Source organism: Haliotis asinina, chromosome 9, assembly GCF_037392515.1.
Source record: "Haliotis asinina isolate JCU_RB_2024 chromosome 9, JCU_Hal_asi_v2, whole genome shotgun sequence".
NCBI classification, from domain to species: Eukaryota; Metazoa; Mollusca; class Gastropoda; order Lepetellida; family Haliotidae; genus Haliotis; species Haliotis asinina.
In genome coordinates, this window is record NC_090288.1 from 28,577,415 (window position 1) to 28,605,310 (window position 27,896).

Consider the following 27,896-nt stretch of genomic DNA (forward strand, 5'->3'; position numbering starts at 1 on the left):
GTGAATGGAGTTTTGTGCAGTATATATGCACGTTATTATTATTATATTAAGTCCTCTGAGTTGTTCACCACACCACTGTAATTAATAATATGACAATTTAAAAAACAAAATTAAACTTTAAAAAAGTATAAAAACAACAGTGTTTGCATCTCATGACCGTACAGTAGGTCCAGGGTGTAGCTTGTCACTCGGTTTCTCGAAGTTCTTGAACACAGATAAGGATTGGGTAGAATACTACTGCAGATAAAGCTATCCCTGTATCATTCACATCTCCAAAAGTGTTTATCCCTGGTCCATCATCACTCCTTAATTCTTACCTCCTCCAATCAACATCAGTATCATCAACTGACAACGCCTGTCTGAATATTCCCTTTGTTTGAATGACGCACATCTTGTGTGTAGTGTGTGAAAGGTGTGTAACAGCTGACAAGCGTACATACACACACTGCGCCTTTAAGAGAGAAGGCGAGAGACATCCCTCTCCCTCTCTCAGCAGTACCAGAGAGATCCTGGGACAGCACTCCCTGTGATGTTAGTTTAGCCATCAGTCTTACTGCTTTGTTCGGATACTATGGGTTCCTCAGTGGAACCCCTTGCATTTCATATACCCATGGATGGTTTTCTTTCCTTTGGAACCACCGAATTTGATTCTGGATCAGACAGTGCTAGGTATGTCATGAAATTATTTTACATTTTTCACAACTTTTGAACTTCTTAAAGAAAGGTGATTATTTTATAGATAATATTTTATCGCCAACAGCTTGTTAAAATTAATTGTTTTGATTAGGGACTAATTTCTGATTGCTGATAAAATGGAACTGTATTGTAGATAAAGTGTATCGTTTAACCAAGCATCTTTGTTGAGGGTGGTGGTGATGAAGAGAAGAGCTGTTGTTCTCATTACAGATAAGGCATTTACTATAGTAATTACCTTCACAGTCAAACACCTTATCTTGTCCTGATAAACAATTAAACTGCATGGATAATTCTAACAACTTTCAGTTTCAGGGAATGCATTATGGATATATAATTAGAAAAAATACTGGAAATACTATCACTGGAATGGCCTTCAACACATTTGGCTGTCTGAAATTCTGAAATATATCTTGGAATGTAAAAAACATAACTATTTGGCTGTAGAAATGTTCGAGTAAAAGTCAAAACAACTAAAACCTGCAGAAACATTAAAGTAAAATAAAAACTTATGTTTTAATAACTTTTACTTCAAATATGTATTTCTGCTGTGTGTTTCTGATGAAACAAAGAAGCATGGCCAATAACACATGTTTGTCTTGCACACACTGGACAAAATGGGCAACCATTGTAAGCATACATGTAATAGACTATGCATGTACTTGCAGAAGTAAACCTAGGACGGCTTTGTAACTTCAAAAGTCTGCTAACCAGCTTAGTCAAACTTTATAATATTGCTGGTATCCAATTATGTTTGGCTATCTACCCACTAACAATATAACATACCTATGTAAACCTGTGCTGGAACAACCGATCCTCTTAGATGTCATCAACAGTCTGAACAAATACTTATCTGCTATCATTTTAACTGTTTAACTGTTGTAAAAATGTTTCAGAAACTGCAAATATGAGATATATATTGTCAAACATCACTAAACGTGACAATAAGATATTGTAAATAATGTCAAGTTAACTTTCTAACATTATGAATAAATTTTGTTCCATAAAGATTTCAACAAACTTCCCAGCATTATCACAGCAGGAGACATTGATCTTTTTAAACGTGACCCTGTTTGTCCAGTCATTCAGTGTTTCCTAAAAAGCAGATGATAACCTTAGTCTCTTCAGTAGGTTATGCGACGACTAATCTCTGTAGGTGAAAGTCTAACAAGTGCAAATGCTAGAAGTGCTGGGATTTCAGTATGAAGATCATAGTGAAATCAGGACTACTAGTCTTCTGAAACAACAAACAACCTCAGTTAACTCATTGTGAAGGTGATGAAAGCAAACTGTGGGGCCACACACTGAAATAAGAGAGTTATAAAACCTCATTGCATGTGGTTATCAGGAATTAGGCACTTCAATTATGCACAGATTTGTTTCACCATGCTTAATGACACATGTCTCTGACGTGTTCTTCCATGACTCATGAATATATTATGATATACAGGCATAGTTCCTGTTACTACTAACATTTACGTAGGTTCATTTAGTCTGAATCATTTGAACTCATGATAAATCTATTCTAAACTAATGCTGAAAGCATAAAATGATGTCATCTGTTATGTCAGAACACTGCTCTGTAGTGGATTACCCACGGCACTCCAATACAATATATCTCATACACTCCAACACTATGGCATCCACACCAACATAAGATATCTTATCCACATCAGTACAAAATATCTCATTCAATCCAATATCATATGTACATCATATATACATAATACACCCAATACAGCATATCTCATTCAGATATCCACATCAACGTAATATATCTTATCCACATCAATATAAAATATCTCATTCATTCCAATATCATATATACATAATGCAACCCAATACAGCACATCTCATTCAATATAATACAATAAATCTGATTCAATTTGATACAGTATATCTCATCAACTCCAACAATATGTCATCCACACCAACATAATATATCTTATCCACATCAATACAAAATATCTCATTCAATCCAATACCATATACATAACACATTCCAACACAGTGGATTTCATTTTATCTAATACAAACAATGTCATTCAATCTTATACAATATATTTCATCACTCCAACAAAATGTCATCCACACCAATGCAACATATCCCAATCAATCCAATACATCTCATTCAATCTTGAGCTCTCATTCACTCCAACACTCTGTGATGCACATCAATACAATGTGTCTCGTAAACACCAATGCAATATATATTGTAAAACATAATATTCAGACCATGGTTATATGTCATCCATACCAATGTAATACATTACATTCACATCAACATAATTTATATCATCCATACCAAAATAATACGTCTCATTAACACCAATTCAACATATTGGAAAATACCTTGTATACACCAATGTAATATGTGTAATCCACTCTAAAAAAAATATTTCATAAGCACATTATCTTCAATCTCATATCACATAGTTCCTAATCACTTTTATTACCTAATAGGAGTCCATATTTTTCATACAATGCCCAGGGCAAAATATCACTTTGTCATGGTAACGTGATGTCATGAACAATGCCGTAGTGTCACGGTTCTTCTGTGACGTTGCGTTCTATATGTGGTGATTGCAGGTAGCCAGCACATATTTGAAAGTAGACTTGGGTTTGTTTTCCTCAATTTAATGACTTCAGTAATACACAGAATATTATATTCGTAACCTTAACATAATATGTTTATGACAGTCTTGCCTAAATATCGGTATATCCCTCACTTGTTAAATACCAACATTTAGGCACTTATGTTGTAAACATAGTATGACCTGGGCACTCATATAATATCCTCTATATATCACATGGACACCATCATACTTCATGTACCTCACTTCACATTATATCACTTCCCAGTGTCTCAACTGCTGGTGGTTTGAAAGGCCTTTCATGACAACATTGGCAACAACACGGTAAACAAGTTCCTGGAATTGACATAAATTTGTCAGCACTTGTTTAATCTGAAACATTTGTTTGGGGTGAGTGAGTTTAGTTTTAATCTGCACTCAGCAACATTCCAGCTATATGGCAGCAGTCTGCACCAGACAATCCGGTGATCAACAACATGAGAATTGATCTGCACAACTGGGATACTATGACATGTGTCAACCGAGCCTCACCACCCAATCCTGTTAGTCGCCTCTTATGACAAACCTTTTATGGCAAGAATGGGTTGCTGAAGGCCTATTCTACACTGGACCTTCACAGGTCTTAAACGTTTGGATCAAGTCAAGAGTTTTAATTTAGTGGAAGAACTGTAGGCATCGGCGCTGAAAAATTGTGCAAGATCTGTAGCCAGCAAGAATGAAACTATAGGCAAAAACTGTAATGAGCTTTGAGGAAAGTATGGATTAGACCTGTAGCTAACAAGAACTGTAGTAAGCTTTGAGGAAAATATGTGCAAAACCTGCAGCTAGCATGAATGAAATTTTCCTATTGCCAAACCTTCCCTGCAATGCTAAATCCATTCAAGTCTATATTCCCCAGGTTCTAGATCTCCCACCTCTGTGGGGCTCCATTCAAATTTTATTAGGAATTACTTATTTCTATCAAAGTTATATATGAACAGAGACTCAGCATTTGTCTAAAACATTGGACTGCTCCAATAAGACAAGACACATGTTTGCATTAAAATCTCAAAAAAAAATAACCCTCAGCAGATGAGCAGATGTCTTTGAGTCACATCTATCATACAGAGTTCCTCCAGTCCTTAATGGCCAACTGGTCAAGATCAGTGGAAAATGGTTTAGTTTTGCCTCATTTACAAATTGGGTCTTTCAAATTTAATGCCAACTGTGCTCAAGGACGTTTTTGGGCATTCCTGGATGTCTTTCATGAACCATGATGGTAAACAGTTACCACTGCATGAATGAGTGAGTGAGTGAGTGAGTGAACTGTGTTCTAGACTATTCTAGGCAATATCACAGGAGGTGACACCTGAATGTTAATTATTGTAACCCTAACTGGAATTGAACCCTTCTTCAGAGCTACACATGAATACGTTTACCATAAGGCTTCTCTACATCCCAGACAGTATGACTCTTGGATTCACAAACTGTCATAACAATTTCCCAGAGAGATATTTTTATGTGCACAGTGTTGACATTAACAATTTGTTAACCAGAGGAGCCGTACATATAATTAAAGGTCTCTCTCGGGTAAATGATGATAATTACATGAGGATGAGACAAGATAAGAGGGTGTGTTCTTCACTGATGAAGACTGATACGAGGGTGTGTTCTTCACTGATGAAAACTGACAGAAGAATATAAAGCAAATGGCAGTTTCAATAAAGTTAGTTGCACAACTTCTTCGAAAAGTCATCACAGTTGTTCTGTTTCTCTTCTATTACTTGTGAGTGATTGCTTGACATTAGGAGCCAGTTTCTCTGTGAGGTAGATGGCATGTCATCAGGTGAACAATGGTACCAAGGACATGGAACATATACAGTCAATGCCAGAAACTAACCAGTCTCATTTATCCACTCAGATTCCATGGAGTAACATGTGGTATGCAGTAAGTGTAATATGTGAACAATTAGGTACAATATTAAACTCAATTTTGGGTTGAGGTCCATTATACTATAACAGTATACATATACTTCTGCACTGATAATTGCAATGATATTCCAAGTTGTCCAGTCTGGGCCTGGATATAGAAGCTAGTGTCCAGTGTATAACTGAGATAACAGCTCTTTGTCTGGTACATGTACTGACATATATACTGTAAATTGAATGACTGTGCGCCGCAATGCAATTCTGTACATGCTTATGATACAAGCAGAATGATACTGGGACTTGGACGGTTAGGTAGCCTGATGGTTTTAGCTCCTCACACCAGAACCCTGTTCTCAATGCTCTTTAACACAGCTCACCATAAATAATCAACAAATCCCCTACTGCATGTTGACAGTTCCATGAACCAGCAGGGAACACCAGAAATGGGCTTCACACATTGTACTCATGTGGGGAATCAGACCGAAGTCTTTGCCATGACAAGCAAAAGTTTTGACCACTAGGCTACACTACTGGCCCCGTACTTTAGAACTTAAATGATCATGTTTTGTTTCTTGTATTTATACTTACATGTGTGTATAATCTGTTCTTTTGAAATGCCATGAACAAAACACAAAACAGCTTGATCAGAGGGAGCAGGATATTTCACAAATCCACTCAAAGCAGGTGCAGACAGAGGTGTTAGCCATTGAACATCAATCACACGAAAGGTCACGGAGACATACATGTTTAGGTGTCAATTCAACGAGGCATGCTGCTGTACAACAATATTATTAACCAGCTACCTTTGAAGAGTGTTGACCTGCAGCAACACAAGAGGCTGAACATATTGCTAGTGTCCAGTAAATAATACTACAAACCGTCTTTGAAGTATGTCCAGCCTACAGATACAAGGAACCCTACATGTTCCACTCAATCTGGACCACATGGGGTACTGCTTGATCCTTGCACTGCATGTCTGAGGAACTGGAATATAAGTTCATGCTTTGAATTTCTGTGCATCATACTATGTTAAATGAGCCGGCCTTAATGCCGCTTGGAATGTCCACATAAATGATGAAACCCTTGTGATAACTGTAATAAATCATTGCTGAAAGCAGCATTAGCTGTTTAATGTTGAATGCTAAGACTGAAAAACTTTCAGTTTTACATAAAATAATAGCCCTTACAATGATATAACTTTCCCTTACTCAGTCTCAAAATGTAGGAAACTCAAGTCAGGACTAAGAATGACACCCGTTTAAGCTTCTCCAGATGGAAAGAAACTACTTTCCTGCCACATGATCATGTACAATAATGTCTTTGAATGGCATTTCGTTGGATAACTTTAGGGTGTCAACTTTTCCATTTTCACCATTCATCTGATGAAGAAGTAAGAATACATCCCTAATCATGTCCCTCAAAATAAAGAATGTTGACACTCAAAATGTTTGCCTGTCTGCATGGTAATACATATTAATTGAACATACATTTTTTCACTGAAAATGCCCAAAAGGGTCCAAGCTCATCCAAGTCAATCATTCTTCAACAACAAAGTAGACACAAAACAACTTAGTTTTCATACTTGATACGGAAGACACAATAATGATGACCCCATTAGAATCCTTTTCTTCACCATAAGTTACTACAGGTTTCAATTATACTTTTCCTTGTGTCAGAATCAAGGATCTCAGTTTTGTGTGTCTATTTATATTTATGACAATGAAGGATAACTTCAATGAGTGGCATAATGTTGATAAGTACATTATTGATAAGTACATTATTGACAAACTTTATTGACAACTTTTTTTATTTCATTAGTGTGACATTTCGATACAGACTCTTGTACCATTGTCAAACAGTTCAAGACTCTGTATTGAAATGTCACACTCAAGAAATGAAAGAAGTTGTTATTCATAAAGTTTGTCAATGTTGTGCAATGAAGGATATTACTGACAGTGTACTAAGGTGCTCACGGAAATCAGAAAGTCCAATTTTTGAGCCATCACCCGATTCATTGCAACCAAGCCTTTGTCCAGCCTGAGCAATGACTTTGGACAACAAAACCCCTGAGTACATGCATCAGGCCAATGGAAAGAAATGAATCTGATTGTTATCAAGGCAAAGAATTCTGTCATCAATACACATTAACATTTCTGGCTCCAGGACCTCTGTCTAATGATACTAATGTAAGGAGAACAGACCATTACAGATGTAGATCATCATACATCAATACTCTGCCTGGTGATCTGTGTATTAAGAAACATTAGCATAGTTCTTGTTTCATATTAGTGGACTGACAGTTATACAATAGTCTGTTGCTCTCAATGTGTCAGACATACCATGATCTGTTGGTTTGTTGTGACAGTTATGGAGGTCTACAATGACAGTTGTACCATGGTCTTTGGGTCTGCAATGACAGTTTACCGTGGTCTTTGGGTTTGCAATTAAAGACTGTGAGTCATTACAGACTACCATCATATCATGCCATGTCCTTCAATTATACTTATTACCTCATTACACGTGTTTCAAATTATTTCTGGCCAGAACTAGATGGGCTTGACAGTTTTACTAACTTCAATATGTTAACACTGTAGTTTTAATCAAATAAATAGACTGCAGGTCATGTGTTAAATGTTTTGTCTATATTGCAAACAAATGATTCTGATAACAAAACCAATCTGCTGTCAGAGTTGGGGTAGACTGGAAACTGTCTAAATGGAGAAGTCAAGAGAACATGGTTGACGTCAACAATTGTAGACAAACTGCAAACTGATGGATGCAGAGAGTATGTCAAGGTATTCATTGTTCATTACAAGGAAGAAACTACTATTAAATATTCCGTAGGTTGTCGGGCTAGACACATTTCAAATCCACTTTACTCACCAGGCAAGCAGACGGCTATTTTGCACACTGATTTTACTATTGTATGAATTTACCCATAAATCTAGCAGGACATTTTACAACATAAAATGAGTTGTCTCGACAGCATGCTATGGCTTCCCACCAGCAGTTCAACTGCATCTTATCACAATAAACATCTTACACTAGTCAAAAAACAAATCAACTTATTTCCCTAACACAAAACATGACACATACACCCATCATATAGATATAAAACAGTTAAACTTCCTTGTCTATGCGGGTTGATCATTATGAATGTTTTTCACCATTCCCACGATAACCCATCTTCATGGCGGCTGGTATAATAATAATGATAATGAATTTTTATAGTGCCTGCTTCCATAAAGTACCCAACAGCACTGAAGAAGAAAGTAAGAAAAGCCTAAAGCTGCAACTATAACTGTTCTTCAGAGAAACTAAATACTAGTGATAACCACTCAAGCATACAGTTGAGTAACAGTTCCCTAAGAAAACCGACTAGCTACCTAATTTATACACAAGTTTTCTCGAATCAGTTGTATTTCACCCACATAAACTTGGTTTGTGTCATTAAACATGGAGTCTATTTGGAATTTTTTCACAACCTTACATGCCCTTTCAGGCTGGTATGGGTGCGACTGAAGAGTTCTTCCACTTGAGATGGTCATGGCAGTGACTTTTCTTCAGTTTACCCCCCATTATGTCTATTAAATGTAATCTACCAGAAATATACCTCAACCTCACTCACAGAATCCCATCCCTGTCAACTCCATTCTATGTACCATGTGCTAAATTGTCATATTTTAGTCAGCAATTTTATCAAATATGCTTTGTTCCTTTGCATTTCTCACATAAGACTTCCTCCATCTCATAATAAAGAGCCTGATCTAAGATTGTTGAACGTGTTTTGGGTGTCCCAGAATCCTATCATGGTGTGTTTGAAACAAGCGGACTAATAATGTTTCTAGGTTTTTAAGAACAGTATCTGTGGTTTCATCAAAGTGACCTGGATCACTTCAGTTGTCTCTCATGTAAGCTGACATGCTGTATCTATACTGACATCTATAAAGTGGAATAAAAACAACTCACTCACTCACTCACTCAGAGAGTATCATTTTATACTGCTTTTAGCAATATTTGAGCAATATCCACTCCGGGGGATACATGAGGGGGGCTTCGCATAATGTACCCATGTGGGACTGAAACCGAGGTCTTGGTGTGATGAGCAAACACTTCCACCACTCAGCCACCCCACCACTCAAAGTTGATGCAGTGAAGTCAGTAAGACTGTTTGGAGTAAATGGCCATGCAATGTAGTCATCACATTTCTTCTTAGAGTTCCAGAAAGCTAAAGTTCTTCTTGAGTGCTGGCGAGCAAACAACTGACACAGCACAACTTCACATCTCTGTCTCTGAAGAACATCTAAAAATTTAATGAAAACCCTTACAGCTGTGTAGTGTTGCAACCCCAAATGGAGCAAGTCTATATGTACAGTCACATGTTTCATCATCTTTCTTAGCTGGCAGTGTTCAATGTACCTGTCAAGACAGGAAGTGCAAGAAACACATATATTAGTCTGACCGTAAATTACCAATACCAGCCATCAGCGTTGTCCATGTAAAGTTTGACATATACAATGAAAATAGCATGAAAGATCCAAAATGTTACCCAAAAGTTTGCAGACATTATAAACTGAATTCAACTTACGACAAAGCTTTCAAAATAACAAAGATTATCAGCTATGAAAGAGACATGAAAGATTACAAATGTACGAAATATTGACAATATGATGACCAAACTCTATAAATGAAAGTTTTACAAGGCTTTAAATGACAGAATAAGGAATTTTGATGCCAAATACCATTTTGACCCCAAGACCTTATCACTAAAGGAGACAGTGTGATGAGTTCCACCGCCAACATGTAACATCAAAAAGCCACAGATCGTGTTCCTGGACGTAAAATGTCACTCGGACAGATACTTAAACACAAAACACAACCTCTGGCTTCTTTTTATCACTGATAATCATCAAAATTCAGCCATAAAGCAGACTTGGTGGTCTTCAGTTTGACCGAAATTCTGAGATTGCCTTTGAAGCAATAACCAACGAACCCAATCCTTACAGTATGACCTGTATCAGACACCATGTTATTGAATATACTACCCCTACAAAAACGAGCATATCAGTCTCTCAGGGGTATTTGCCGTTCATGGTTCATCTAAAAATGTGCTTTACAGGATACAAGCTTATACCTCCCTTCTGGTAAGATTCGTAATTTCCTTTTATGTATAACATTCAAGATTTAAACATGATTGATTAGAGATGAATGGAAAATATATATTTTTAAAATCATGTTTAAAAGAAAATAATTTTTTATACTGACATTTGAAACAATTGCTCTGTATTAGGAAACTAATTGACAATGCAGACATCCCTCACCATAACGTGGGTCTTGGGGTGCATGGATGACCATCGCATTATTGACCCCCGCATTATTAGCCACCTGCATTATAATAACTGAAGTATAACATGGAATAAACCATGTATATGTATGAAAAACACTGTTCATTGCAATCAGCACTAAATTTTATTAGTATACAATGTCATAACCTGAACTCAACACTAGATTTGTTTCTACGCTATTTTTGATGATGTGAATATTGTGTGATCTCTGGGCAATATTTTTTTGGCCTCTGATTACCCATCAGTTTATCAGAATCCACTTTACTGCTAAGAGTATTATTGCAAGGGATGACTGTACTTGTTAAAAGTGAAATCAGCAGAGGCCTTAGTGGTTCTATATTCCTGCAACTAGGTGCATGTGTGTTGCTACAGTTGCTCTACAGCTTCCTAGTGTCAGGGTTTTGAAAATCTATATGAACGCAGACCACATGTAACTTTCAGCTGCCACATGTCTAACCTGACTTTCTGAAAGTACATGGGTTCCATGAGGTTGTTTTATTGCCAAGGTTTTGTTGTTTAATGACACAATGAACAATATTCATCCTATATAGCAACAGTGTGTATTGTAACAAAGTCTTGACTTGACAATCAAGTGATCAACAACATCAGCATCAATCTATGTAACTGTCTGTCTCACAATCCCGAACCACATCATGTTCCCCTTTGATCACTCTTTTCTGCAATCCTAACTGCCAAAGGACACACACACTCTCATTGTTCTCACTCTCACACACACATATTCAGAGACTAGCCATTAGTCCAGGTCGTAGGCTGGGTAAGTAACTGAGTCTGGACCAGACAATCCAGTGATCAACAGTGTGAGCATTGATCCATACAACTGGCATATGATGACATGTGTCAACCAAGCAAGCCTGACCACCAGATTCTGTTAGTCACCTCTTATGATAAGCAGGGGTAGCTGAACACAGATCTTCATGGGGCAGAAAGAGAGAGAAAGTTATATAGAGGGGCCGACTAGAATGAGAGAAGGTTGGTGATGGACTGGGTGATCAAGTGAGAAGCATTAGCTCCAATTTGAACAGCATTTCAGCTTTTCATATGTCTACCACTGTGGTAATACTGACATAGGTTTGTAGCAAACAAACACATCGGCTTGGTGTGACCATAAGATGTATTAGTCTGGCTCAAAGTCTGTACTGAATGAAAAGTCCATTGACCTAAAAAATCTTTGCTTTAAAAGTTAGTCTATGTTTAAGTAAAGAGGCAAGCCTACATACCTGACAGTACATGTAAGGATGACAGTTTTCAAAAGGGACAACTTGCTCAATGTTATATCTATTATCTTGAAATTATGACTTAAACCAATAATTATTGAGTTAGAGACTTGTTCAAGTGTACGAATGGTGAGACTTGGTGAGACATACATGTAGTCTCTGAAGATATATATTTGTGATGGAAACAAAATATTCCTCTTAAACAGAAAGACAGCCCAGCAAGGTGGGAACTGAACCAGACTTGCTGCAATTAGGGATTTAGCTTTGCAGAAAGTGCTGAGTGGAAAGGAAAATAGTCACGGACTGTAAGGCATACTATGGGCTGACCATCCGTGATTGACTTAAACTATTGAAAGTGCTACATACCCTTCAGGGCATGGAAACTAGATACAAGTAGGTCTTCTAGGATTTTCTAAGCAGGATATGAAAGGATACTGATAGATGTTTAGTACACTGGACCAATTAACCCATGAGTGGTTGGAACCTAATGAAATGCAGATACAATTCCAACCAAGTCCTTCATTCCTTATCACTTGTCTTCGGATAACCCAAATCATTGAGGTGGCTAGTGCTGATAAGGATATCCAGCTTCCTGATTAGCAAGTCTCTATACAAATTAATGGTTTAACTAGACAAGCAAGTGCACAATCACACCAGTCACCCTACAACTAGCCTTGCATGCTACAAGGCTGTAGGGAATGCTCAGAGCCAGTTGATGTACAGTAGGTTCTTATTCTTTCAAGAGACAAGTTTAGATTAACACAGCCAACATCACATTACTGGGCAAGTACTGGCATCGTTCTGGCCTGTACCATTGGTACTGGTATAATGTATGACAGTATAATAGAGCCTGTACTGGACCATTGCTTGTTTTCCGTTAGTGGCCCGTTACAGGCAAAACTGGGTGGTTACCATAAATACTGCAGCACATTACTGTACTGGCCCAGCACAGGCCCAGTACATACTGTGCACTGTCTGATGAATTGTGGGGATTTACCTCAGGACCATGTCATCTTCTCAAGAGAGATGGCCAAAAGGTAGAGTGTGACATTTTCTACATTTATGAATGGAAATTTACTTAATGTGTCACTAAAAAGTGATAATATTTGTTGAGAAGCGCTTAGAAATACTACATTAATTAAGGTTAAGTGTTGAGCTAAATTTTGAAAAATAACAAGTGGCATGAATTTCGCTGGAACAAGGGCATTTGAAATATTTAGGATGTGTCATGTTGTTAGATCATGGAAAACCTGATAACATGCCTCTTTCTAGAACATAAATTCAATACATGACCCTGCTTATAGAACTGTTTGATAATCATGTTATGCTGCACAAAGCATTAACAGACTGAAAAATACAAAATATATATGAAAGTTTGAAAATACTTTCAAAAAAGTCTATATAAGGTGAACTGAAGTTTAAAACTTGTGTTGAACAAGCTCATCCAGAGGGACAATGAAAGAATAATGCATCATGTTTTCATCTTGCTTCAGGAATTAAACTCATATGGATAAGCTTGTGTTTTCTTAAGAGGGTAAGATTCTTTATGGATAACAACTTCTTTATTGCATATGATGCGACGGATATTTATGGATAACAACTTCTTTATTGCATATGATGCGAAGGATATTTATGGATAACAACTTCTTTATTGCATATGATGTGACGTTTCGGTATGGATCCTTATACCATTGTCAAGCAAGAGTTTTCAACTTCTTTATTGCATATGATGCGACGTTTCGGTATGGATCCTTATACCGTTGTCAAGCAAGAGTCTTGCTTGACACTCTTGCTTGACAACGGTATAAGGATCCATACCGAAACGTCGCATCATATGCAATAAAGAAGTTGTTATCCATAAAGAATCTTACCCTCTTATCACTTACCAGCTTCTAGTAATGCCAATCAAACAAATTGTGTTTTCTTGTGTCATTTTTTTCTTTAGGCATCAGCTTGTTTCAAATAGTAGAAACTGCATTAACACTTAACCAGGCCAGTGCAGGCCTAACTGTAAGTGGTCGATTTGCAACCATCATGGCTGTGTATTGGGCCAGTTCAACTCCAATGTGGAAAATAGTACAGGCCCAGTTCCAGAATGCCTTAAATGGGCCTGGTTTTCTGTGTCTAGTGGGTCAGCAATAGCCCAGTTACCTGATGTTAGCTGGAAAAGGACAGTACATCTAAGCAAGACAGTCTGCTGAGGAATATTCTTAAATTTTAGAAATTATCATTTAAACTATTAATTACTACCTAGAGACTTGTGCAAGATTACTACATTGCTCTTTGGCTGATAGCATTCAGATAATCAAAACATAGACTAACATATAGACAATATATAAACATATTCAACAAAATAAAGGGTGAATAAATTATAATCATAAAATATTTGGTAAGGAGCCCAGAGACTTTCTTCAGTTTCCTGAAACTTAATATAGACTTGCAATAGACTTGCACTGGCTTTCTTTGATATATTTGTGTACCTGGGCTGTATCACAGCCATGTCTGGCACATTATATCATAAGGTCACACCGAATTTATTTCTGGTTTCACAGATTTTTGTCTGGCCTAACCATAAAATATAATGAAAAAGATGAGTAAAAAGAATAAAAAAATTGAGTGAAAGACTGGATCAGCTGGACATGGCAAGTTGCAGATCATGACAGTCACTACCTTCTGGAAGACCCCTGAAGATCTGTGTTAAGAACTGATCTTCAGTAACCTGTGTTTGTCATAAGAACTGACTAATGAGATCAGGCATTTCCAACTCTACCATGCTTGCACCTGCTTCATAATTCCATCAACCTTGCCACCTACATTGTCATGCAGTCTCCACTTGGGGGTCTTCCTGACCATGTCAGTCCCTCCCAACTCAACCCCATAATCCCCGAGAGAGCTTTCAATCCAACACCGAAAAACATGAAATCTGGAAATTATTTTCCTATCTCAAAAGTCCTTATCATCCAACAATTAACTCACTGAAGATATCAGAAGGCTCCTGTAGAAAAGTACAAGGCTGCTTTAAAACTAATTTACTGCTCCCGTGTAGATATGCAGACTCCTGGTCTTAATTACAAGACTTGGACAGGTGTACATGCTGTTTAGCATAACCTGGTGCAGGTTGCAGCTGTAAACAACTACGTATATTTCATAATATGTTAATCTCACAACAGATTATATATGATTAACGTACCTTACTGCTTCAAAATGTGAAATATGAAGCTTCATTACTTGAGAGAAATTAACCAGGGATTTTCAAAGGTTTCTTGACTAAACCTCGATTACAAATGCTTAACCTAGCTTACTATCATATCAACAGCCTCAGGGTAGGTTTAAATATAAAACCGCAATCTTTGAGATTAGAAAAAGCATGAAGGGTTTTAAAAGTTGTTTTGACAAATTTAAATCAATTACTCCAGAACATCCATATCACCAGCTTAGTTATAGGGATGAGATTAGGTATTTGAGATGAGTACTCAGTGCTCTGATTTTACTATATTCTGTGAAACTGTGTGTGAAGTTATCGGCCGTGAACCAACGCACCACTAGTAACAACCACCACCAGAGTTATGTCCAGTATTATCTTTCATTTTGATCAAACTTTATGAACCACAACTTCTTTATTTCATGAGTGCATTGTTTCCATACATATTCTTGTATAGATTCTGTATCGAATTATCTGACTCACGAAATACGATGTTGTCTATAAGGTTTGCTCAATACTGTACGCCCCAACTTTTAAAATGCCACTCAAACATTAATTGACTATGGATTTAGGCATCTTCCTGTAGAGAGTACATCACAGTAAGTGTTTATTATTACTGGTCTTGTCACTCATTAATGTTTTGCTGTTTGTTTACCTGTTAAACCACACTCCAATTTACCTGGCTTTTTCAGTCCATTTTTCTTCACATGTTGACTGGAAACATGATAGGGATTGAGCCGAGCAAAACACTCTATCATGACAGACTGACATGTTTGTAGAAAGTGAAAAAACAGGAACCATTAGAAACTGTGCAATATCTGCTTCCATCAAATCTTATTTTTTTACAGAAATCTTTTCCAAGTCAATAAAGATGAGATTACCTGTGCAAAAGCTGGTATCAAAGCTGAATAACAAAGACATTTAAGGCCAAACCAATTTATTCCGATGTAACAATGACTGTTGAGATAAAATACAAAATATCAATTTCAAAGACATGCATCATCAATGTGTGGCCGAGTGGCAGATTTATTTTAATTATTTTAATTCTGTCAAACTGACATTTTTGTACTTTAAAAGTCACCAAATGGAAACATATCACTGAAAGAATATAACTTAGTGGGTTCAGATTTATGAAATTTTTATTTATTAACATTCCAGTAATATCACAGGAGGGGACACAAGAAATCCGCTTCACACGTTGTACCCACCTGACTCAAACACAGATCTTAGGCTTGATGAGTGACCATTTTCAACACTAGCCTACTCCAACATCCCTAAAGAGTACAAAGGTGTTAAACTACAAAGAATAATCGTGCCCTAATCCACTATTTTTTCTGTTCGACCTTGCCCTTCTGGTATGTTGTTGACATAATGTCTATTGTCCCAAGACATTTTGTCCACCTGTTTATCCAGTTGGGGATCCTCAGTTCAAATGGAGTTGTTTGTTTTCATCAAAAATATATAATTTAAGAATCAGAATGGAAGTCAACTGCTTCCACTATAGCTCCTAATCAAATGCAGCTTGAGGATAATTTCATGGGTCTCCACAAAATATGTAATGTTTCACTGAATCGAATTCCCAAAGTTTTGTCAAAGTTACTTTGCTCATGAATGCCCCAGGTGCCCCCCCCCGTAAAGGACTGATATATTGGTATGACATCAACAGGCACATTACAGAAATAAACATTGTGGCAAACACATCAACAAGACTTCCCCTGACAAAGAGGTGAGCAAACATATGACCCTTCCAGTGGCATGTTCCAGTTATAATGGTTCCAGGAATTGGTGCCCTAAATATCAACCAAAGTTGCTCTGAAAACGCGGTTAGCAAATGCAACCGTTCCAGTGAGAAGTTCTAGTTCTGGTGCCAGTCATTCCAGTTGAACCAGTCAGTGGACGAATAAGCCCCCACACAATGGCAGATATTTGTGATGATTGTATAATGGCAATAACTGAGGCTGACACACTGTACCAAATCGTGAAGAATTGATCTGTTGTACTTACGACAGATAATGTGAGCTTTATATGTGTGTTTTGTCTGTTATCACACCTTCATTGTGTCAGATGGGGTGAAAGAGGGTTTAGCATCACAGCAATGTGCATGCATGTGTGTGTGGCAGCTTGTACTTGTCAGGGCTAATGCTGGTCTGTTACTGCTTGTCCCACTGTGACACTCTTCTGCTGTTAGACACGGATACCCAGCCCGATAAAAATTCCCTTCATGTTGACTGCAACAAGTGAGTGAATGAGTGTGAGTGTGTGAGTGAGAACCATATATAAGCATATTATAACCATAGTTTGTCATACCCATTTTAACTCAAGCTAACGATGTAAGAATCTACATCAAAATGTTGCTCAACATAATAAACAAGAAGTTGTAATCCATAAAGCTGTATGTTTCATATCCAAAATACCATCTACAGGTTTTAGAATATGTTACAAGGCTAGATTTGAAAATGAAGAAAGTCTCTAGGCTCTTCATTATATTTTATGATAATAATTTAGAAAATGTTTTACTATAAGATATGTTGTTTGAGAGACAAGTTGTTGGTCTAATCTAGAGAAGTAACAACAACAATGTACATGTGACTAAATTGTAATGAGATGGACTTAATCTCTCAGTTGATCAATCAACAAACACCTGGGCTGTCAAAACAACCCTTTCCTTGCAGTCAACATGTGTTGCAGTTGTTACTTGTACTCACTTGTTTTATTTTCCACGCTTGCTGACATTTCTTTTTCCTCCCCACTCAGGAATCACACAACAAGCACTCCGAGCAAACTAACAGGATAAATAATGTTTCTTTCTTGTTTAACAGCAGTATTCCAGGGGCCTGTTATTTATTTGTTTGTTTGTTTGTTTATTTATCATCAATATCCAGATCACCTGCTAAAAGTTGCTTTGTTTTCAAATAATCAAATGTCCAGGAAACCATCCACTGATTCCAGATAGATACTGTCAAAACAGCAGTATTTCAATGGCCTATAAATAATCAAATGTGGACCAGACAATCCAGTGCTTGATATCATGATCAATGTTGGTTATGATCTATGCTAATGAGCCTGACCACCTTGTGAGTATCAGTACAGTTACTTTTGGACTTATTCTAAACATTTGTTTTGCTTACTTGCAAGTTGCATAACACAACATTCAGCAATATACCAGCAATATTGCGGTGGTCTGTCCATAACCAGACAATCAAGTGAACAATGTCATGAGCAATCATGATACAATGTTATTTGTCAAAAAGGTCACAGTTTGCTGCTTGTCACCTCCAACATATTCTAACCTAGAATCTCCATGAGGCTGAAGGATGTGTATATTACTATACTGCTCAATGTTTGCTAGGGGTAACAAGTATTATGTCCCAGACAGAATGATTATTTGTACTGGACCTGGGCCCACTTAGACAAAGCGGTCTTGCACTGTGGCCAATGTAGGCCATGACAGTGCCTCATCTTCTGTTAGCTTGTGTATTAACTGAGCAAGAACGGTCACAACACTAAACATTATAGGGCAAGTCTCATAGTCAAATTTGGTACTTTAAAAAAAGTATTATGAAACCTTTTCATTCCCGAATATTCTTCTGATACTTGTTACAGTTCAGAATAAGAATTACAATGAGAAATATATTGTCAATAGTCAGCATGCTGATGATTACAAACATCATTTCGGACAATATACACCAAACATTTAGTTTTTGAGCCACTTAATCGCATAATGTTTTCCAGGAGACGGTAAATTTCGTAACTAAAATTCTTATTTCATTTCTGGTGAACAGAGAAGGGAATAATTTAAATGAAAACTTACAAATGCTGTTTTCACTTTTAAAATCCAACAAAATTGCTTATACCATGGGCAAGGCTTGTCAGTTTTTCTGAATTAATGTCAATCAGTAATGTTAACAGTGTGAAAAGGCTGCTTACAATATCAACCCTTGGTTTGTCTGGTCCAGACTCACTAACGATAATGATAGAGCTGGTATTCTGCTGACTTTGCATTAAATCACACTTGCTTTCACATTCCACTGTATTAATGACCATCAATAATATTTTTACATCATTCATATTTTTCAGAGGTCACAGAAGCGAACATATGAAGTTTTCAGGCCTGGGCAAGTTTGGTCTTCTCAACGACCCTGTTAGAATGGTCAAGCAACGTCATCGCCACAGAAACCGCACTGCCCTCTCCGTGATTGCAGAATTAGGGTCGGAGAGCAACGCTCACGGCTTTGCAAAGATCGTAACGTCAGACGACACGAAGCGCAAGGTGATCTGGGCCCTATTGGTTATCATGGGCTTCACAGCAGCAACACTCCAGCTGTCACTGCTTGTCAGGAAATACCTGCAGTTCCAGGTGGTCGAGCTGTCCGAGATTAAGGAGAGCATGCCTGTAGAGTTCCCGTCCATATCTGTATGTAACATTGAACCGATTTCATGGCGCAAAATGCGCATTCTGTTTTCTTCAAACAGCACCGAACTCATTTCTTGGATTAATTTTGTGAGCAGTGAAAAGTTACGTTTTGATGATCAGCATGCAGCTCACTTGACGTCTATCCGGGCCTTTTATGAGAATCTTGGCGAAGAAGCCAAGTTCATGAGCCATGACATAAATGATTTCCTCATCAACTGTAAATTCAGTGATGAAGTTTGTTCTGTGCACAATTTTACAACTTTTTTTGATGGTAACTATTACAGTTGTTTTACCTTCAATGGAGGAGATGTAGCTGAGAAGCTTTTGATGCATGCAACTGGGCCACAAAAAGGTCTGTCCTTGATCATCTCCCTTGACAATGATGATCCTCCACTGGGATCGTATGGATTGTATGACATGAATTCAAACATTCTCCACAGTGCAGGGGTGAGAGTGGTGGTACATGCACCAAACACCATGCCAAGTCCAGTGAATCATGGCTTTGATGTCCCACCAGGGTATTCCTCCTCCATTGGATTGAAAGCTGTGCTGCACACGAGACTGTCAGAGCCCTATGGGAACTGCACGAATGAGGATTTGTTGGGAACGCAGGTGTATCGGAACACCTTTTTCTCATGTCTGCAGCTTTGTCAACAGCGATTAATCATGAGTCAGTGTGGCTGCATGTCGTCTGACCTTCCCGAAACTGAAGCTGAAAACGTTACCTTCTGTGGTGTGATAGAAAACTGGAAGGATCTCATGCATAAAGCCATGAATTCGAATGAAACAAGGCATGTAGACCTCCCTAAGCTCAAGTGTGAGCAACAACTGATTCAAAAGATGTCCCACGACAGATCGTATGAAAAATCGTGTAAATGTTTTCAGCCTTGTCATGAGACAACATTTCAAAAATCTGTGTCGCTTTCGTACTGGCCGTTGGAGTTTTACCAGCTGAATGCCCTACAGCTGCTTTATGGGGACAAAATAAACCAGAATTTCATGCATGAGGCATACACATATCTCTCCAATCTGGCCAACCTTACCAAGCTGAAGAGCGACAGAAATGACTCACGAACTGAGAACATTATCAAACAAAGTTACTCGTTATCAGAGAAAGAAAAAACGGAAAGAGCATCAAATTTGATTCGGCAGAATTTACTGCGACTGAACATTTACCTGGAGGATTTAAGTGTGGTTGAGTTCCGCCAGCTGCCAGCATATGGCTTGGCTGATCTGTTTGCTGATATTGGCGGCACTCTGGGACTGTGGATGGGCATTTCAGTACTGACTATCATGGAACTCATGGAGCTAATTGCCAGGTTAATTTTGCTGCTGTTTAATTCTGAGAAGAAGATGCCAGAACATGATCCAGTTTCAAATGGGATGCTGGACCACGATCACGACTATGATTATGACAGACGCAATGAGTCTCCTGTTTGACCGAGTTAGGATCCCATGATGTATGACTTTACTAAATGCTCAGGGCAAAAAACAAGGCAATTCTTCCAAAGGATTTGAAAATTCTGACAGTGGGTGTCATCGAAGGAATACATAGTTGTACCAGTGGCACCTTAATGACTATAGATATAAATTCGTTTCTAGGCGTTGTATTGGACAGATGAAGAAGTATCAACATCAGTTGTCACAAACAGCCTCTCTGTTAAATTCTGGAATGCAGTATGTGCATTTGGATGATTTTCACAAATTCCCATCTTGTACAAAGACAGGTACTAATGGGACAGTTCATTTGGATCTTGCAACGCATAATGACTGACAACAGCAGTGTGTTACATAACCTGTGATTGGATTAACACTACCAAGTGTGTGCATCTAGTTTACGATTCATAGATGGAGCGTTGGGAATATTGGTGTGAATGTGGAACACTTCATGTCAGTTATTTTACAGGCAGAGTATGTGAGGATGATTTCCTGCCAGAAATGGGTTTGAGGGACAAAGCCCCATGCTTGGAACTGTGCTATATTTGTACATATAAACAAAGGTGTATCTCTATAGCAACATGTGATGTCAGTGGTTACGACTGAGGAGAGATGAAAGATCTATATATATTTTGTCAACTATATTATCATTTATTATGATGTCTCGTCTACTAATGTTAATATTTAGCAAAAGAGATAAACAAATACATATTATCCTAAAATGAATTTTTCCAACAGTGAAGTATATCATCGTTTATTGATTTAGCTAGAACAGGAAAATACAACACACATTCACCAACAGTGAAGTATATTATCGTTTACTGATTTAACTAGAACAGGAAAATACAACACACATTCACCAACAATGAAGTATATTATCGTTTACTGATTTAACTAGAACAGGAAAATACAACACACATTCACCAACAGTGAAGTATATTATCGTTTACTGATTTAGCTAGAACAGGAAAATACAACACACATTCACCAACAGTGAAGTATATTATCGTTTACTGATTTAGCTAGAACAGGAAAATACAACACACATTCACCAACAGTGAAGTATATTATCATTTATCAATTGAACTAGAACAGGAAAATACAACGCATATTCACCAACACAAGTATGTTATCACTTAACCAGAACAGATATGACAATTCCCAAATCATGAAGCCTGTTACCACTTAACTAAAACAGGTAAATACATACTTATTCCACAAACTGTGCAGCAGGTAATCTATTTACTAGAACAAGTAAATACAACATATATTCACCAAAAATGAAATATGTTATCAGTGTATATATGTAAGGATAACAATGCCATGCATCAACACCTAAGAAACCCTTCTACCAACTTTCATTTCAGAATTTGCAAGAAAGTACAATCGTAAAACTTGCTTTAAATTAGAAACATTAAGAAATGCAGATATATCAAAGGTAATTGCAGTCTAACAAGATCCAGATAGATAACTGGACCGTTTTCATTAAAAAACACATTTCATATAATTTCAGGATGTTTAAGTACACAGAAACACAGCTTCCTGTAATCCACTGAGACAGAATCATGTTTACCAGTTCTACACATTGGTCACAAACTCATAACCTTGCTATATATTCTATCTTATCTGAAGGTCTGCATGGTAGTTGGATTAATCCCTTCTGAAGGGTATTGGAAGATGCTATTGGCCAGTCTGATATACAGCAGCCCCTGAAAGGGCCTAGGATGCATGTCATATTTCTTAGACTGCCCAAATCTCAGACTGGTGCCCTTTTACAGGCTGGTCTATACCACACAGGCAACCAAACAATATATCTTGTATCAGCCAATCAAGAAAACGGTATATCTTTCATCAGTATATTAAGGAAACAATTTTGAAATTCTTTAGTGCCATATTTTCCTGAGTGTAGTGTGCATAATGTGATACTTGACTTGGGCAATTATTATTTTTGAAAAAAAAATAGATTATAAACTATTATATCTTAAATGATTCAACTGACTGAACAAGTGAAAACAAACATGAACTACTAACTTGTGAAATTTGAGAAAAAATGTCATGAGACATATGATGATTTCCTGTTTGAAGTGAGATTCCTGTCCTGCTTCACATTATTATTATTCATCAAGAGATTATGGGTATTTTATATTAGAAGGCTTGACGAATTCTATTTCTTGTTTTATGAAGCTGCAATTCACATTTTCAAAAATGAGAAATAAAATAAGAACTAATTTTCCTTGCTCAAAAAAAATAATCCTGATGTGTTTATTGACCAAATATGTAAACTTACAAGATTTTTCTAGACTGTTTTTTTCACCCCATATACACTCCATAACTTGTCAAAAATAAAATACTTTTAGTATTCAAAACAAATGACACTTTGAATGGTGATTTACTTTTCTTTTATTTTCCCCTCCTCCCTTTCTGAGGATAAAATCTGGAAAACAAGAAGTTAAACAGTTTGGTCTGGCCTTATGTGTGTTTTATATCAAAAAATTATGGGTGTTTTATATTCAGATATTACATTGCTTGGTGTATTTTCTCTAAGCCAGAAATAAAAATCAGCAGTACAGATATTTTCTTCCATAATACCGGTGATTTTTCATGCAATTGGAAGATATTATATTTGAAAGTATTAGTTAACCTAGAATAAAAACTTTCCAATTTTAAGTGGAGCTTCTAGAACATCTATTCAAATCAACAACCAAATCAGCTTTAATTCTGCTGACTGCTACTGCCTGACATTTTTTAGTTTAGTTTTAGGCCACATTCAGCAATATTCCAGCTATATGGGGGGCGGTCTATAAAAAACTGAGTCTGGACCAGACAATCCAGTGATAGTGTTCCCCATAGGATTCAGAAAGGGCAGGGTATATTCATGGAAAAGGGCACTTCATAACCTCAAAGGGCATGTTGGTGAGGATTATTGAAAAAACAACAAAATGTACAAGGGGTCAAATTGTCTTATAATTTCAATTCTGAAGTTCGTTTTTACTCTTCTCAGTTTGTATTTTAAGATAAGAATTTTAAAAAAACATTCCAAATCTGGAGAATACACACTAGTCATAGTATATGACTGCGATTGAGGCGAAAAAGGGCAGGGCGCAAAGTAAAAAGGGCAGGGCGCAAAAGTCAAAGGGCAGGGAGCTGCTCCCTCCTAAATGTGCCTAGGGGGAACACTAAGTGATCAACAGCATGATCATCAATCTGCGCAAAGGGAAACCTGACCAAGAAGCCTGACCATCCAATCCCATTAGTCAAGTCGTATGACAAGCATGGTTTACTGAAGGCCAATATTCTAACCCAGACTTTCACGGGTCTTTTCAATGTGGAACCCTCTAAAAAGTCACCATTCAATAAATACGACAGTCTTATCATTTTGATTACAATGGTGTAATTCAGTAGGGTCAACGCGGTATTGGGTGTAAGTGCTGTGATATTGTTGCTGCATTTGGAAAAGCATTCACAGTCATTATGTTATTTCATAAATGCACCCGACAACACAAAAAATTGCACTCAGGAAAGTATGGTACTCCAAAAATGCATTGATACTCCTAGCAGGTAAAGAAACTACATGAGACTCACTGAATCCTATTCTTGAATCAATGTCAATCCCATGTACTCCTAAGTTGTTGTAGGAATACAGTACATGCAAGTCATACATGTAATACTACAATTGATACTACAAACAGAAATCACAAACATACATATGCAGATGATCGTCACATGAAGATGCTGATCAGTTTGATTCAACAGGGAGATCCTAAATCACCAAATCTGTGAATAATCTTTTCAAGACAATATGTTTTGAAACAACTGGGAGTGCTTAATCTTTAATGAGGATTAATTCTATGTACTTAACTTTCAAATGTTCACCATCCACAGTATACTTAGGTCTGACTATTCTTTTCAAAATTGCAAATTTTCTAAAAGAGAAGAAAATTCACTCAGTAATCTCAAAAGCACCAAACAAACATCTTGTCTTGTTTACCCCTTGAATACATGATGTCATTTTCAAAGTGGTCAAATATAAAGCACTATATTTTAAATACCAGATAGGACACAACCCACTGAAAGTACTAGAATATACTTGACTGAAAAAGTGTTTAACATGAAACAAGCAGGATTTTTCACAAATAACATGGAAGTAACAAGAATTTCCCAATATAATCTTGCACCAAGGGAATATATTCCCAGTGTTCTTGACAATAATTGTTGGTGCCTGATACACTACTCTAAAAGGTTAAAAAACTCCTTATTCCTTCATGCTACTATTGTTATTCTGTCCTGAAAGAATTAGGTGTTATTAAACGGCTTAGTGTAACATACACGTAATACGGCTGATAAGTGTGTAATAACATGTTAGATCTAGCCGAAGCTCCTTAACACTCTATGGTTAGTAGTCATGCAAGAACTAGGGCTAGACGTGTGTATATCTTCCATGTACATGTATTATAAATGAATTTATGCAACGGTGTGAGTAGAAGACAGAAAGAATGTTATTGCTATAGACAGCATTGTCCAGTTTGTGTTTAGTTTCCATGTTACAGTGAGGATCATCGTTATATTGTTCCAGGTATGGGACAGAAACATACTTTTTGGTTTTTCTCTCTGCTCTTGCTGACACAACTTTGTATTTCATTGACCTATAATTTAAGGTGTATAGTGGCTGATCTATCCAAGCAATCCTTTAGCAGTCCTGGAAATACAAATATTAGAATTTTTTCTTGATTCTTTTTTTAAATAAGAAGACGCATTTTATTACTGTTCACAATATATCAGGACCATCTGATTCAAGTTGTTAATGTTATGGGCTAGTGAATTTCAGAGGGTAGTGTTGGATCTTACAATCACCAGATTCCCAGAAACTTTGGGTACCGGTAATTTCCATTCCCAAGCATGAAACTGCTCCAGCCTTGAGGATGGTAGACTGAAACAAGCAACTTAGCACATGAATCAGGCTTTAAAACTATACTACTCAAAATAAGTGAAGGATGACCCAATGTCATTTTCCTACAGGTTATTTCATGACAGGACAATATGAAAAATCGGGTGATACTTGCCTTATTTGGGTGGTATATTGAGCTTGTTTGAACAATTTTGAGGTCAGACCAATTTAATTAACATCATTACAGACTTCTGTGTTCAAAAATCCAAAAGGCACATGGACAAATTGAACAGTTTGTTTGACAGAAAATATCAAATAATGTTGGATAAACATGTCAACAGTTTGATACAGCGTTTTCCCAAATTATAAAAAGTTGGTCTGGCCTTTTGAACACTCAAAACCACCGTCTCTAAGAAGAAAGACTTGATTAAAATAACGTTTCATTTTCTAGAACCTCACTAAGTTGAATAAGACATCTAAGACAAGTGGTTTCTGTCGTCATGCAGTGTATACACGTCCTCTATCAGAATGCATGTCTTACTGAAATAAAACATTGTACTGACACTTTTAACATATTTGTATTCATTACTGTTATCAGCGTGCCGAGGCCACAGGTTTGATTCCCCATATGGGCAAAACATGTAAAGCCCATTGCTGCTGTCCCTTACAGTGATTTTGCTGGAATACTGCTAAAAGCGCCGTAAAACTAAACACACTCACTCACTCATTTTATCAGCTTGCAAGCTGAACTGTATATTCCTCAAACAGGACAACTCTGCATACATGGATTAACATGACAACAAAGGGTCATATTACAGTTTGAGTTGGTTGTTTTGAACGTAAGTTACATCATAAGGTGTCTGTTTAATGTTAGAAGGAAAGCATAAAGTGATTCACGACTTGGAACTGTCAGTGAAACCCTGACATATGGGTATGGAGCTGACAAGTGAAGGGTGAGCAGGGCCTAGATTTCCAAAGCTCTCTTAGCACTAAGATAATAAGTACCACACATAAACTTACGACTATTTTAGCACTAAGAGAGCTTTGAAAATCTAGGCCCAGGGCTCTCTTAGCATTAAGCCAGTTGTAAGTATCATACATTAACATTAACTTATGATTGTATAAGTAATTAGAAAGCTTAAAAAATCTAGGCCCAGATAAGGGCTGTATTGGTGTATGTAAGCACAGAAAATCGGCACGATATGGTTGGAAAAGATTTAGAAAATGTAATACATATGCACCACAGCAATGGCCTTCATTTACTGATGTATTTACCTGAAGAAGTATTGTTTTAGTGTTTATTAACATGTACTCAGACAAAATAGGACACACAAATGGGTTGAATTTGGATTTGAAGCAAAAATCAAAATGTCTTTGCATTTATAACAAGGGTTTGGATGCAGAAGAAAGCCTTGTGAAGATGAAATCATGAAGATGTCCAGCAGTGACTTTACTGAGCAAAATCAGGGGCTATCACCAGAGTTTGCTTGTGTGTTTCACTTTCATGGTTAGTACTCCTCTTGAGCAGACGGTCGTCAATGTTGCCTGCCCCTGACTCCTCACACTCACCAACCATGACACGTGGACATATTGGGCAACCATCCTACTGAAAGAGTGTTGTTATTTCCTCCAGCACTGAGAAACATTCCTGTTATGTGATGTTACCCCGTAAAGCTGCGAATCAACACCAGACAATCCAGAGATCGATATTATGAACAGCAATCCACAGAGTACTGTGACTTGTAGTCATCTTAACTGACCATCCAATCCATAACATAATAAGGCCACGGCAGGACTACAGAATACCAGACACCTTCTTCAATCTTTGAAAGCAAGCGAGTTTACTTTTGGTTTGGGTTAGGGTAACGTTTACAGTTAGTTTTTAGGGTTAATGTAAGGCGTTAAGGGGTATGGGTTAATAATTAGCATTAGGGCTAGGATGACGTGATACTAAACATGGCCGGCAGGTATCCAGTATTCTGTTAGTTTATCTAAGGCCACACATACATTGGTGAACTCCAAGGCACACATCATTACTCGATATCCATCATGTGACACCGACAGTTTGCTATGCACCTGCTGCCAGCTTGATTCACACTAAGTGAAAGATCACAAGACAAGGATAATTATTCATCGTTCGTGTTTTGCATGTTGTGTTTTGGACATGAATATCCCTGTTTGTT

The 27,896-nt window shown here is 37.3% G+C and overlaps 2 protein-coding genes across 2 annotated transcripts in view; one reads left to right on the forward strand and one right to left on the reverse strand.

Moving 5' to 3' along the window:
* LOC137295796 (integrator complex subunit 13-like) overlaps positions 1-27,896 on the reverse strand; it is a 500,051-nt gene that overhangs the window by 441,788 nt on the left and 30,367 nt on the right. The gene's annotated exons all lie outside the window — the stretch shown is intronic.
* LOC137295797 (FMRFamide-activated amiloride-sensitive sodium channel-like) lies at positions 572-20,831 on the forward strand. Its single transcript, XM_067827350.1, has 2 exons — positions 572-669; positions 19,055-20,831. The coding sequence occupies exons 1-2, from the start codon at positions 572-574 to the stop codon at positions 20,829-20,831; spliced, it is 1,875 nt and encodes a 624-aa protein (XP_067683451.1).

Bases quoted from the DNA above. Each gene is read 5' to 3' on its own strand.
- LOC137295797 (XM_067827350.1), top strand. From the start codon at position 572: ATGGGTTCCTCAGTGGAACCCCTTGCATTTCATATACCCATGGATGGT. The intron at 670-19,054 runs GTATGTCATGAA...CATATTTTTCAG, and splicing joins TCTGGATCAGACAGTGCTAG to AGGTCACAGAAGCGAACATA.